This window comes from Cervus canadensis, chromosome 30 (genome assembly GCF_019320065.1).
Source record: "Cervus canadensis isolate Bull #8, Minnesota chromosome 30, ASM1932006v1, whole genome shotgun sequence".
In the NCBI taxonomy this organism is placed as follows: Eukaryota; Metazoa; Chordata; class Mammalia; order Artiodactyla; family Cervidae; genus Cervus; species Cervus canadensis.
The window spans coordinates 27,588,500-27,603,735 of NC_057415.1; the positions used below are offsets into that span (position 1 = coordinate 27,588,500).

Consider the following 15,236-nt stretch of genomic DNA (forward strand, 5'->3'; position numbering starts at 1 on the left):
CCTAACATTCCAGGTTCCTATGCAATATTGTTCTTTGCAGCATCAGACTTTGCTTCCATCACCAGTCACATCCACAGCTGGGCATTGTTTTCGCTTTGGCTCCGTCTCCTCATTCTTTCTGGCGTTAATTCTCCACTCTACTCCGGTAGCGTATTTGGCACCTACCGACCTGGGGAGTTCATCTTTCAGGGTCTTATCTTTTTGCCTTTTCATACTGTTCATGGGGATCACCTAGTGCATTGCATTATTCCTAATATTATTTTTCCTGATATTCGATCTTGATTTACAGTGACATTTACATTCCTTTTAAGTCCCAGAATTGTAATATCTTTTATGGTGTTTATTTTTAAATTATAAGTTAAATAATTCCCCTGGGTGGTAAAATGATTCCTCTCCCTTCACTACTACTTTGCTCATAAATCTTTTCCATTTTTAAAAATAACGATCAAAGAATATCTGCTATTTCCTAAAAGCCTTTTTATGAATGAGTCCTCATTTACTCTTGCAGAGGAGATGTTCTTCCTTTTTCACATATGAGAAAATAGAAGCTAAAAGAAGATTGGTAATTTGTCCAAAGTTACACAACTATTTTTTACCAGAGTCAGAATTCAAGCCCAATCTCTAGAAAGAATTTGTTAAATAAGTAAATTGGAAAATAAGTAAACAAATGAGTCAGTATGTTGTATCTCTGTCTGCCTATCTGTCTACTATCTATCTGATTCAACTTAAAGTTATATGGGGAGTTCCCTGGTGGTATAGTAATTAGAATTTGAGACTTTCACTGCCGTGGCCCAAGTTCAATCCCTGGTGGGGGAATTGAGATCCCACACACCATGTGGTGTGGCAAAAAGAAAAAAAAAGAAAAAGGTCATATGAAACTAACAGCGATGGTTGTAATTTATAGTCCATTTAACCCCATGGACTGTAGCCTGCCAGGCTCCTCTGTCCATGAGATCTCCCAAGCAGTAATACTGAAATGGGTTGCCATTTCCTTCTCCAATATGAAACTAATACAACATTGTAAATCAACTGTACTTCAATAAAAATATAATAAATAAATAAAATGTTACAGTAAGTAAAATACACATTAAATAATTTCTATATAATATGATATATGTTTAACATGAAAAATGCTTCTGCTTACTGTGATATTTGAGACTTTTCCCCTCTGGTATTAAATTCTTTGAAAGCTGCACTAATAGATTAACAATACTCTTCCACTTGAATCTAAGTACTATATTTTATTCAGTCTTTCTTCTATAATTGAGTTTAGCAATTGCCTCTCCAAATTAGGGGATTCACACCCACACACTCATCTATTATTGCTCTCGAAACATTTCTGGCTACCCTCCCTGCATTCTCTCTATTCCAGTCACCAGACCTCTTGGCCCCTTGCTGTTCTTCGTACAAGCAGGTTATCTCAGGGCCTTTGTACTTGCTGCCCTCATGTGCTTCAGGTCTCACTGCACATGTGACCCTATCTGTGAGGCTTTCCTTGAACTACTGTGGAAACAGGTGAACTATCTCTACCACCACATTCCCTGTCTCAGTTAGTATCCCTTATTTTTCTGTATAGCACTTATTATCCTTTGACATAAAATGATTTCTTTGCCATCTGTCAAAAAGGTCTCTGCGGTTTTAATTAGAAGACTATTAGGTATTTAAATTAATTTGGAAAAAATAATTATTCCCATGCAGAACTTTGATCTTGTCTCAATTTTGTTTGAATCTTCTTTTGTGTCTCTTAGTGTGTGTATGCCTTAATTACAGTTCTTATAGTGTGGGGCTAAATTTCTTACCAAAGTTTTTGATAGTTTTATTTTTATGAGGTATAATTTACATATCATAAAGTTTACCATTTCAGTGTATGATTCATGGTTTTTAGCATCGTCACAAAACTGTGCAGCCGTGACTGTGATCTAACTCCAAAACTCTTTAATCATCCCCAAAAGAAACCCCATAGCTCTCATCAGTCTGCCTCTTCCCCTCACTCAGCACCTGACAGTCACCAATCTACTTTTTTTCTCCATGGATTTGCCTATTCTTGATGTTTCATGTAAATGGAATCACACAATAGGTAGACTCTTTTGTCTGGCTTTTTTCACTCAGCGTAACATTTTCAAGGTTTAACCAAGTTGTAGCATGTAGCAGTACTTCGATCCTTTTTATGACTGAATAATATTCATTTGTATGATATGCTACATATTGTTTATCCATTATAAGTTGACAAATATTTAGGTTGTTCACACCTTTTAACTATTATGAATAATACTGTTATGAACATTTGTGTATGAGTTTTTGTGTGGAAATATGTTTTCATTTATCTTAGGTATATACCTAGGAATGGAATTGTTAGGTCATATGGTTTAACTGTGTTTAACTTTTGGATGAACTGCCAAACCATGTTACACAGCAGGTGTACCATTTTACATTCCCATTTATGTATGAAGGTTCTAGTTTTTCCATATCTTTGACAATATGTGCTATTTTCCATATTTTTTATTGTAGCCATTTTCATGGGTATAAAGTGTTATCTCATTTTATTTTTGTTTTGCATTTTCCTAATGACTAATGATTTTAAGCACCTTTCCATATGTTTTTTAGCCATTTGTACATCTTCTGAAGATGAATGTTTATTCAGGTCGTTTGGCCATCTTTTAATTGGGTAATTTGTCTTTTTGTTGTTGAGCATAAGAGTTCTTTACATAGTATGGATGCCAGATCCTTATCAGATATCTGATTTGGAAACATTTTCTCCCACTCTGTGAGGGTTTTTCTCTAATAGTCTCCTTGAAAGCATAAAAGTTTTTAATTTTGATGAAGTCCAATTATCTGTTTTTTTCTTTGGTAGCTTGTTCTTTTCTTGCCATATATAAGAAACCATTACCTAGGTTGTAAAGATTTAGTCTTTCATTTTCCTCTGAGAAGTTTATAATTTTAGCTACATAAATCTTTCAGCTATTTTTAGTTGATTTTGTACATGGTGTGGAGTATGTGTTCAACTTTCTTCTTTTACCTGTGGATGTCCAGTTGTCCAGTCACCCTTTGTTCAAAGATGATTCTTTCTCTATGAAATGGTCTTGGCACTCTTATCAAGGTCAAAATCAGTTGACTATGGATGCGTGGATTTACTGCTGGACTCATAGTTCTATTCCACTGGTGTTTATGTCTTTGCAGAATTTTTGATAAATACTTGTGTGAACTGCGTACATTTTGGTCTCTAACAAGTACCTGGAGTGTAGTTGAACTGGCCCAGGCTTCTTACCTGACCTGGCTTGGGTAAGAGACTGACATCTCCTCTGAGACATGAGGATTTTAAGAGGAACACATACCTGATAAGAAGGTGTAGAACTCTAATTCCACGAGTCTACTTAGAGACAAATTGACAAATTAGGTCCACATTCCATCTTCTACAGTATGGTTAAAAGAATTTGAAGTCTTGTCAATTTTAGGCGAATACTCATCCCAGCATCTGGTAAGTATCTGTTGAGATCCTCCTCTGTACAATGTACAGTAAAGCAGGTTTTAATATGAGAACTTTTATTTCTCCAATATAAACTATTTGCAGAGTTACCAAAAACAGTAAGTTAATTTTATGAAATTATCTTTTTTGGTCAAAAGCCATTGAATGGGAGCTCTAGTTCATGAACAGTTGATTATAGCTCTTTTCTTTGTGAATAATTATCTAGAAGGCCAACTACAGTATCTGTTCAGGCCACTCCTTGTTAAAGGTAATAAAATCTTATCACTTGTATATAATAAAATGCTTGTCCTTCTGTTCCATTCTGTTGAAGATTGTGGGGGAGGATCTGCAGGATTGCATAAAACTTATCCAAAATTATATCAGATTATTAACAAGTAATGTAGAAAGAAAGGGGCAGCAACAATGATTCCCTGGGCCTGGAAACTTTGTCTGTCTTTAGATCAAAGCTCTGTTGCACTATGGTCTGCTAGAACAACCAAAGACTGCGCCCTCACTTCCTCTTTACTGATGCCAGAGATCCTATAGTAGCATAGTCCAGTTTGTGTCTGGTAATGTTTAATCCTGATGACAGCCAGAACAAGAATCGTCAGTCTGAACCCTGGAACAAAGATGGTTTTCTGCTCAACATAAGCTCTGTTACAGTGCATTAAAGTGAACTCACAAAGATGGATCAGACTTTTAAATGAAATAATTCCTTTTTAAGTTGTTTAAAATTGAGTCTTCCATTGGGCATTATAAAAATAAAAAAATTCTGCTTGTCAAAAGACAGCATTTAAAGAGAGGAAAGGTAAACCTCAGACTGGAAAAATGGAATTTGCAAAATACCTTTGAAAAAGGACTCACCTAAAATGTAAAAAGAGCTTCTGTATATCAATGAGATAAAGAAAGATAAGCCTAACAGTAAAAGACCTAGATAGACATATCACAAAAGAGGATAGTCAAATGCCCCATGAGCATATAAAATGATACCTGGCATCTTTAGTTAACAAGGACATGCAAATTAAAACCACAATGATACTGTATTGGTCTTTATCTTACTTAGAAAGATAAAGACCAATACAGTATACTAACACATATATATATAGAATTTAGAAAGATGGTAACGATAACCCTATATGCCAAACAGAAAAAGAGACACAGATGTACAGAACAGACTTTTGGACTCTGTGGGAGAAGGCGAGGGTGGGAGGTTTCGAGAGAACAGCATCGAAACATGTATATTATCTAGGGTGAAACAGATCACCAGCCCAGGTTGGATGCATGAGACAAGTGCTTGGGCCTGGTGCACTGGGAAGACCCAGAGGAATCGGATAGAGAGGGAGGTGGGAGGGGGGATCGGGATGGGGAATACATGTAAATCCATGGCTGGTTCATGTCAATGTATGACAAAAACCACTACAATATTGTAAAGTAATTAGCCTCCAACTAATAAAAATAAATGGAAAAAAAAAATAAAACCACAATGAGACACTACTACCCACCCACCCGAATGGCTAAAATTTAAGATGTTGACTAGGTTGTGGAGCAACTGGAACTCTCATACAGTGCTCGTGGGAAAAGAAATAAAACAAGCACACTGGAAACTTTGGCTGTATTATTTAAGTTTAAAAATAAATAAATGTCCTAAGATCCAGCAAATCCATTCCTAGTTATGTACCCAACAGAAATGCATGCATATGTGCATTAAAAGAGAAGTTCAGTAATGTTCATGGAAGGATTATTTGTAAGAGCCTCAAACTGGAAACATCTCAACTGTCCACAATAGTTGAATGGATAAATTAATTGTGGTATATTCATTCAGTGGCAAACCACACAGAGACAAAAAAGAATGAACGATAGCTAACTTGAGAAAACATGCATAAATCTCAGAGATATAATGTTGAGCAGAAAGTTAGACACAAAAGAATACATGCAGTGTAATTTAATAGTTAAATCGAGATTAAAAATAGGAAAAACTACAGTAAAAAAGATCAGAGCAGTGGTTACTTTAGGGAGTATTTTGACTGGGAGGATCAAGAGGGAGTCTTCCTGGGTGCTGGAAATAGTCTATATGTCAATCACCTGTAAAAATTCATTAGCTATGTATTCTTAAGATGTGTACACTTTATTGTATTTAAGTTATAATTAAATTTTTTAAGGTATACTTAAAAAATTGAGTTTTCCAGACACCATCCTTTATTCTGGTAAGTCAGGCATTGTGATGTCCCTTCTCATCCCCAGCAGACAATTAAGGGGGAGTCTCTGAAGAGGGTAAAATAGGACATGGGGGGGGAGCATCAGAAGCAGAGGGATCATAGTAAAGACAGGAGGTTAAGTGGAAGTCTGTACACTGAGAGCAGAGGATCTGAAGGCTCCTTCTCCCTCTGAGCTCTCAGAAATGTAGCAACCATGCCTTCAGACCCTAAGCAGGAGACTGGAAGTTTATTCTCTGGGAAATCTCAGTAGGCCAAGGAAAAATACCTAAAGATATTAACACCAGTTCTCCTCCAACAAAATGGCCCAGCTGAATCGGCCTGTGGTGAAGTTCTTCAAAACCAACACCTACCCACAAATAAAAAGCTTTCCATTAGTTTTTAGCACCCTATTCTTTTTTTTTTTTTTTAATTGATGTATAGCTGATTTACGGGCTTCCCTGGTGGCTCAGCCGTAAAGAATCTACCTGCAATGCAAGAGGCCCAGGTTTGACCCCTGGATGGGGAAGATTCTCTGGAGGAGGGCATGGCAATCCACTCCAGTGGTCCTGCCTAGAGAACCCCATGGACAGAGGAACCTGGCAGGCTGCAGCCCATAGGTCCCACAGAGTCAGACACAACTGAAGCCGCAGTTGTGCATAGGCAGCAGCAGCATAGTTGATTTACAATGTTGTGTTAGTTTCTGCTGTACAGCGAAGTGATTCAGTCGTCCATATATACTACATGTACATATATATGTGTGTGTGTATATATATTCTTTTTCAGATTCTTTTCTATTATAGGTTATTATAAGGCATTGAACATAGAGTGCCCCATTCCTTTTTTTTTAAAGGAATTTAAATTTTTGGTTGTCTTTATTCCTAATGACAAAGGAACATGATGGAATTTAGACCCACTGTCCACCCACCTATCCATCATCCAGGCAGCCACCATCTACCTGTCCATCATCCATCCATCCCTCTTATTTGTTCTTACTGAGCTTCTGATGGGTACCAGGAATTGCCAGGTCTGGGAATACAGGGGTAAACAAGGCGGATATAATTCCTATGCTGATGAACCACATGTATCCCATTCTTAGTAGCTACTAGAACCCTAAGGCAAGACTCTACCATGAAAGACTTAACACAAAAAGAAAACAACAACAAAATAACTTGGAGGAAACAGACTGCAAAGTGTAAGAACACTTTTTTAAAAAATTACTAAATTCAGATAGATAATAGAGAAGATTGTTTTCATTTAAAAGTTGTGTTGTTTAAAAGAGGAAGGGACTTCCCTGGTGGTCCAGTGGCTAAGGTTCTGTGCTCCCAATGCAAGGGACCCAGGTTCAGTCCCTGATCAGGCAACTGGATCCCACATGCTGCAATGAAGATCAAAGATCCTGTGTGCTGCAACTGAGACCCAGTGCAGCCAAATAAATAAATACATAAATAAATATTAAAAAAAGAGGAAGATTCAGAGAACAGAGGTTGAGGGAGGGGAGGGAGGAAGAGAAAGGCAAGGAAGGGGAGAAACGTCATACTTAGGAAAAGGATCAAGAATCAGAACAACGTTGGCTTTTCCAAGAGAGCACTGAAAGCGAAAAGAAAATTAAAAGACAGTTTCAAAATTCAGAGGGAAAATGATCATAGAACTCTATGATCTATTCAAACGATGAAATAAATATGAGGGTAGAATAAAGACACTTCAGATATGCAAGGGATTTACATGCAATCATACCAATCATCATCACCAAAGAAAATCAGTCACTCAATGTTTTCTACAGAAAAAATAGAAAATAATCATGATAAACTATTTTTATTTCATGGAGGTACAGTGAGAAAAAATTAACAATCAAAAGAAGGCATGATGAAATCTGAACATAATAATAAATGAGAAAAAGAATTTGAACCATTTGAATTTACTCTTTATTCAACAAACATGTACTGAGAACTACTTTTTGCCAGCATTGTTTTAAATGATGAGGGTGCCTGTCCATCTGTGCTCAGTAGGGAATGACTCTTTGCCATCCTATGGACCATAGCCCACCAGGCTCCTCTGTCATGGGATTTTCTTGGCAAGAATACTGGACTGTGCGATGCCATTTCCTCCTCCAGGGGATCTTCCTGACCTAGGGATCGAACCCGCATCTCCTGCTTGGCAGATGGATTCTTTGCCACTGAGTCACCTGGAAAGCCCAGCATTTCCAGGGTACAGTGGTGAAGAATGATGAGGGTACAGTGGTGAAGAAAACAGAAGTCTTTGCCCTCATAGAGCACTTTAGGGAAATGTTTAATAATAATTACACATCTAATTAATGAAATATTATGTAACCATTGAAAAATACATGAATACCAGAAACACAGGAAATGTGTGTAATATGATGCAGGGTGAAAACAACACAAGCTGTGGACAAAGACAAAACGGGAAGTCATAAGCCTGAAAATGGATATGCTAGGATAGCAAAATTATGAATATTTTTCTTTTTTCAAAATTCCCTTTAATTTGATATTGGGTTTTCTAACAGACAGGGGAACATCAAAACCCAGGATGCTAAAGGATATTGTATTTAAACTTAGGTGCCACCTAATAAATTCTCCCAAGAAGCTGTGTGATGCCTCTTCCTCAAGAAAGAGAAGGGGAAATTACCTATTCCTGATGGGAAAAACGTGGCCACTTGCTTAGATGTTATCATAAACTTTTTATTTCTACTTCAGCCATGCAGAGAAAGATGAGGGTGTCGGAAAGAATGCAGATTCATTGTCAAATGGGAGGCTCAAAAGAGCAGTTAAACCTTGCCTGTTAATTAGTTCCATGGGTTAATGAGCTCTAGGAGCAGAGTGAGCAGACTCCCTTTAACTGAACCAGAGAAAACTCACTGGCAGCTTAAGGGCAGTTGGCACCATAGTTTTCCATACAGGACGCTAGTGTTCCTGGCCCATGAGAGAATAACACAGTGGTGATGTTTCTGAAGTACTTCCCACAGGTGGTAGTGAATTTACCACTATGTGCTTGTGTCAAGTGAGATTTCAGGAATCTCCATGTGAGTTACTGTGTAAAGAATTCCTTTATACTGTAGAGGAAGCAAGGATTTCTTGGACCAGCTGATTAGATGTAGTTGGACACGAAATCTGAGAACATTCTGGGTTCCCAAGGTATCTAACACAAAGAGAAAACTCAGGAAGCCTCAAAATGAATGTTGTAATCATGCCTTGGGATGAGTTAGATGTTGTGAGTTTTTTCATGTTCAAGGGCAGTAGGAAAGATATTGCATCAGAGTGTCATATCAGATCTTATTCAGTTAGACTATACATTTTGTTTATGTTTGGCTTTTTAAATAATATTCTAAACTTTAAAAATAGGAGGAAAGCTACCTGCAATGTTATTATGGAATCATGGAATAGTAAAGGGCATTATGGGAAATTAAAGAAATACGAATAAAGTATGGAGTTTAGTTAATAATTATGTACCAGTGTGTTCATTAATTGTGATAAAGGTACCATAGTGATATAAGATTTTAATAATAGGGAAGCTGGATGTGAAGGATATGGAAAGTCTCCATAGTATCTTTGCAACTTTTTTGTAAACCTAAATCTATTCTAAAATTTAAAATTTTATTTAAATTTAAAATATATATAGGAGGAAACAACTATTATCTCAACCTCAGACAAATCACAGCTTTGGCATAAGTCTAGTATTCAGGCCACATGACTGCAACTAAACATCAACCACTAAGGGATATCAGTTGAGTCCCAGGTTCTGTTATTTTCAGCGACAGAGAAAAAAGTTGAAACTGCAAATCAAAATACTTAAAAACCATAAAGTATGGAACTTGTAAGACAGCAAGGTTTAGATTTTGGTTGTGGAAAATAGGAAGTCACTATACATTCTTGAGTGAAGAGGTGATACAGTGAGAACAACTGAGGGATTTGTTCTATGAGCAGTCTGCAAAATGGACTGAAGCTGAAGAGAGGCTGAAGCAGGGTATCAGTGAAGAGGTGATAATTGGCAGGTGAAACAAAAGCATTAAGACTAAACCCCTAAAACGAAACTTAGGGCAAAGGTTTCAAGCAATGCTATTCTTAGTGCCGCATACAACCTCTTTTAGGCACCTGGGGACAAGCAGAGTCTATCATGCAGATGGCTATATCGGACGATCTCAGTTAGCCTTATTCCATTAGATATCTGAGGTCATAGACCCCCTTTCCTTGTCCCAGGGCCGCGGTTCTTAGTCTTCATCAGGTCTGTGTGTTGTCGCCTCTGCTTGTCCTCCATCATCTCAGTACTTGTTTGCTAGTCAAACCTGAGTCAATGCTTCTTGTTGATCTTTAACCCATCCTAATGGATTTTAAAAAACTTTTCATCAGGAAAGGATTCAAACTTACAGAAAACTTGCAAGAATAAAAAGAGTACACTGATAGATTTGTTACATCTATTGTTAAATGTTTCTCTCTCTAGGTATATATGAATATACATAAATGTATGCACATTTAACATTTTTAACTACTTGAGAATAATTTGCATACAGACTTTAGTCCTATTTCATTGTATATTTCCTAAGAATTAGGACATTCTTTTACAAACCACAGTATAGCTGTCAACTTTGGTATGTTCACTCAGTCACTGTTTGTTGAGTTGAACTCAATGACAGGAGCACCCATCATCCTAGTCTGACCTCTCCCATCGCCGAGTCATGGGAGCGAGAAATTCAAAGTTTTATTTGAATTTCAGGTTTGGGTCTTTTACAGTATCACAGAGTCAGATTTTTCAGATTAGTTTTGAATTTCATTCCTTATGGGTTTGACTCAGTTGTTCAGCTATTCTGAAAACGTCTTTGTGAGAGAATAATACTGAAAGCAATAATGGCAAACACTAACCTAGCATTCATTACTGTCAGGCACTGTTCTAACGTATTTAATCCTCACAGCAACCCTAAATAGGGACATACCATGATTGTCTCCATTTTATACATGGGGAAATGTAGGCACAGAAGTTGAATAATTTACCCAGAAATGAACAGCTCATAAGGGGGCCAAATCAGGATTTGAACCCAGGCTCTCATATCTCTTTCTTAATAGTTAATATAAATGTGCATCTGTTAATCTAAATGTATGTCTCTCTCTGTGTGTGTCTGTGTGTGTGCATGTTGAGCCTTCTTACATTTCACAGTGTCTTCTCTAAAGACGATCCTACACTATTTCTTGTTATTGATTGCTTTTCATTGTGTCGTGTTCCCCTAGGAGAGATGCATTCATTATCTTGATGTGTTTATTTTTCAGCTGAGGCGAAGGTGACTGGTCCCAGGAGTCCGGAAGAATGGACTCAGAGGAGGCTGTTTACACGAGGTTCTCCCACTCACCAGCTGTTGAGAGTCTATGGATGAAGAGCAGGATCTTATTACTTCAATGGAAGCCTGTGACCGTGATCCCAGCCACCAGTAGCCAAGAGGACTTGGTAGAGTGCGGCTGCCTAATAAATGATTCATCAGAAGCATTTGATACAAATGTGTTGCAGCAGCGTCTTGAAATTTAGTGTTGCCTTCTTATCTAGGCTTGTGTTTGTTCGGAGATCCCCACTGCCTCTCACTTCCATGCGAGTACTGACCTGAAGGCTGGGTCCACAGTGGATTCTCGTCATGCAGGCGGGCTCTGTGTGACTGCTATTTATAAAGCCGGTGTGGGTTAGTAACTATTTATTGAGTGCCAGTTCCGTGCCAATTGTTACTGCTTTACAAACATTTAATCCTCATGCAAACCCTGTTGCCTGAGGTTGTACCTGTAATTTCCATTCTGCCCTCGAGCAAATGGAGGCTCAGAGAGGTTGTGCGCTGTGTACAAAGTCACACAGTTGGCAGAGTCAGGGCTCAAATTGAGAGAAATCTAAAGCCCCTTCACTCTAACACGCTGCTTTTCTTCACTGCTCCAGAGATCATTAGTGCTGCCCCCACTCCATGTTCTCACTGGCATTCTTCTCATAAATAAGCTGGGGATGGCCGAGTGCATGATGGCAAGTGTCTGAGAGGGAGGGTCCGGAGGCTTTAGAGGCCCTGAAGAATCGCAGAAGTGTTCTCTAGGAAAAATAACACAATGCTCTTTTAGATCAGAGGTTGATAAACTATGCCTGGTGAGTCAAATCGGCTCCCAACCCCTTGTAGCAAATCGAGTTTTAAGGGAACATAGCCACGCCCAATCCTTTATGTACTGCCCAAGGCTGGTTACTCTCTACAATGGCAGAGTTCCATAGTTATGACAGAGGCTATACGGTCCTTGAAGCCTAAAACACTGATTCTTTGGGCCTTTCTAGAAAAAGTTTGCTGACACCTGTTTCACATGACTGAGGAAGACAGCCAGTAGTTCTTGTTAGTGCCGATTTATTATTTTTTTCCATTTGACTGAAAAACAAAGATTTGTACTGCTAAGGTCATCACTGGCGGTGGTTGGAGTTGGGGAGAGGGTTGATGGCTATAGGGAACGAACCAGGGAAGGACAAGGGTCAGGGAGGAGAAGGCAGGTCTGGGCCTCTGGGTCCCCACTCAACTCCTCAGCCCAGACTGTCCCCACCCATGTCTCTCCTATTTCACCTGCCAAATCAAGTTTCCTGAAATAACTCTGCTCAGAAACTTTTAAGTTGCTTCCCACTTATAAAATACTCAAATTCCAACACCCCAACCTGGAATTTAGAGATCATAACAATCTGACCCCTATGAATCCCTCTCTCCATTCCTTTTATTCTTTTTTTAATCATGAGCCAGTCATGCCAAATTTGAGTTTATATTTCAAAGCCAGTGAACTTGTCTTTGATTCACTTTTATATAAGCAGAAAAGTAAACATATAATACTTATGGGTGATAATGGGAAACCAGGCTGAGCTTTCATACATGATGTGATTCACCTAAGCTAAAAGTTATAAACAAGAATTTATGAATGTTTCAGTTATTAATATTTTTCTACAAAAGACATTATCCAGTTGTTTAGAAAAAATATTCCGACTAAGGTTTTGTTTTTAAATTGTATTATCATAAACTGTCTCCCACATTGCTGTGTATTTTTCATAAAGATAATTTTTCATGGCTGCAGAATATTTCATCTCTTAAATGTTCCTGAGCTTTCGTAATGTTGCACAGGTATTTGGGCATTGAAGGGTGCTGTTTCCATTTGTTCTAACTCCTATCTCCATTCTGTCCAGTTGTTCTTCTCATAATTTTTCACCTTTGCTCAGGCTGTTTCCTTATCTTGGGAAGGATCCTCATCCTTTCCTGTCTGCTTAAGTCCTAATCTTACAGCTTAAGTCCTGTCACCTTCTGTCTTCGATCTCCTGTGGCCAGGGGAGAGTTCAGCTTGACCTTCAGAATGGGGGATGGATTTCAAGAGACTCATGTTTCTAGAAAATGCTGACATAGTACCATCTGAACTTGACTGCAATGGCACTGGCAGCATCAAAGGGCTCAGAAACCTCAGAAATCCTTACTTCCTGGTGCTGTACTCAGGAGAATGGTTTATTGCAGAAAAGAATAATAGTGGACATATATTACGTGCTTTCTCTATGTCAGGCATTATCGTAAGCACTTTATATACACCATAATTTCTCTTCATGACAACCTTTCAGTTGGGTACTGTTAATACTCTCATTGTTCAAATACGAACATTGGGGTACAGACAGGTTAGGAAATCACCCAAGGTCATACCACTGGTAAGTGGGAAACTTGGCACTTACTGACTGGCACCAGGCAGTCTGGTATCAGAGTCTGGGTCCTTAGCCAATGAAATACAAGTGCTGCCAACTCACCATGGCCCTTTCTCTCTAGTCTCAATCACCCAGGCTCAATCAGGTCCACAACCATCTTCAGAGTATATGCAGAAGGAGGGGGCTGCTCTTACTAAGAGCAGTGAGCCTGTTCCTCTGTGTTGGAGAGACCGGGCTGCGGGCTAGCATCCATTCACAAAGAGAAGGTCAACAGGCAGATAAACTTGCTGAGTCCTTGGTCATCCTCTGAACATGGTAGTTCAGTTCTATTCTATTCAGTCGCTCAGTCGTGAACCGCAGCACACCAGGCCTCCCTGTTCATCACAAACTCCCGGAGTCCACCCAAACCCATGTCCATTGTGTTGGTGATGTCATCCAACCATCTCATCCTCTATCGTCCCCTTCTCCTCCTGCCCCCAATCTTTCCCAGCATCAGGGTCTTTTAAAATGAGTCAGCTCTTCGCATCAGGTGGCCAAAGTATTGGAGTTTCAGCTTTAACATCAGTCCCTCCAATGAACAGCCAGTATTGATCTCCTTTAGGATGGACTGGTTGGATCTCCTTGCAGTTCAAGGGACTATCAAGAGTCTTCTCCAACACCACAGTTCAAAAGCATCAATTCTTCTGCGCTCAGCTTTCTTTATAGTCCAACTCTCACATCCATACAGACCACTGGAAAAACCATAGCCTTGACTAGATGAACCTTTGTCGGCAAAGTAATGTCTCTGCTTTTTAATGTGCTGTCTACGTTGGTCATAATTTTCCTTTCAAGGAGCAAGTGTCTTTTAATTTCATGGCTCCAATCACCCTCCACAGTGATTATGGAGCCCAGAAAAATAAAGTCAGCCACTGTTTCCCCATCTATTAGCCAGGAAGTGATGGGACCAGATGCCATGATCTTAGTTTTCTGGATGTCGAGCTTTAAGCCACTTTTTCACTTTCCTCTTTCACTTTCATCAAGAGGCTCTTTAGTTCTTCTTCACTTTCTGCCATAAGGGTGGTGTCATCTGCATATCTGAGGCTACTGATATTTCTCCCGGCAATCTTGATTCCAGCTTGTGCTTCATCCAGCCCAGTGTTTCTCATGATGTACTCTGCATATAAGTTAAATAAGCAGGGTAACAGTATACAGCCTTGACATACTTCTTTTCCTATTTGGAACCAGTCTGTTGTTCCATGTCCAGTTCTAACTGTTGCTTCCTGACCTGCATACAGGTTTCTCAAGAGGCAGGTCAGGTGGTCTCGTACTCCCATCTCTTTCACAATTTTCCACAGTTTATTGTGATCCACACAGTCAAAGGCATTGGCATAGTCAATAAACAGAAATAGATGTTTTTCTGGAACTCTTTTGCTTTTTCGATGATCCAGTGGATGTTGGCAATTTGATCTCTGGTTCCTCTGCCTTTTCTAAAACACTGAATTCAGATTGATTATATTTTTTGCAGCCAAAGATGGAGAAGCTCTACATAGTCAGCAAAAACAAGACCGGGAGCTGACTGTGGCTCAGATCATGAACTCCTTATTGCCAAATTCAGACTTAAATTGAAGAAAGTGGGGAAAACCACTAGACCATTCAGGTATGACCTAAATGAAATCCCTTATGACTATACAGTGGAAGTGCGAAATAGATTTAAGGGACTAGATCTGATAGTGCCTGATGAACTATGGACAGAGGTTCATGACATTGTACAGGAGATAGGGAGCAAGACCATCCCCAAGAAAAAGAAATGCAAAAAAGCAAAATGGCTGTCTGAGGAGGCCTTACAAATAGCTGTGAAAAGAAGAGAGGTGAAAGGCAAAGGAGAAAAGGAAAGATATACCCATCTGAATGCAGAGTTCCAA

General features: G+C 38.9%; 1 protein-coding gene and 1 long non-coding RNA gene across 2 annotated transcripts in view; one reads left to right on the plus strand and one right to left on the minus strand.

The window, feature by feature from the left end:
• Positions 1 to 12,730, plus strand: part of SLC44A1 (solute carrier family 44 member 1) — a 212,851-nt gene extending 200,121 nt beyond the window's left edge. Inside the window, exon 16 of the mRNA XM_043452950.1 lies at positions 10,932 to 12,730. Within this exon, the coding sequence (XP_043308885.1) occupies positions 10,932 to 10,946 (15 nt within the window). The 3' untranslated portion in view covers positions 10,947 to 12,730. The remainder of the gene's footprint in view (positions 1 to 10,931) is intronic.
• Positions 11,588 to 15,236, minus strand: part of LOC122431673 — a 9,389-nt gene continuing 5,740 nt past the window's right edge. Inside the window, exon 3 of the long non-coding RNA XR_006266591.1 lies at positions 11,588 to 11,721. This is a non-coding gene — a long non-coding RNA (uncharacterized LOC122431673). The remainder of the gene's footprint in view (positions 11,722 to 15,236) is intronic.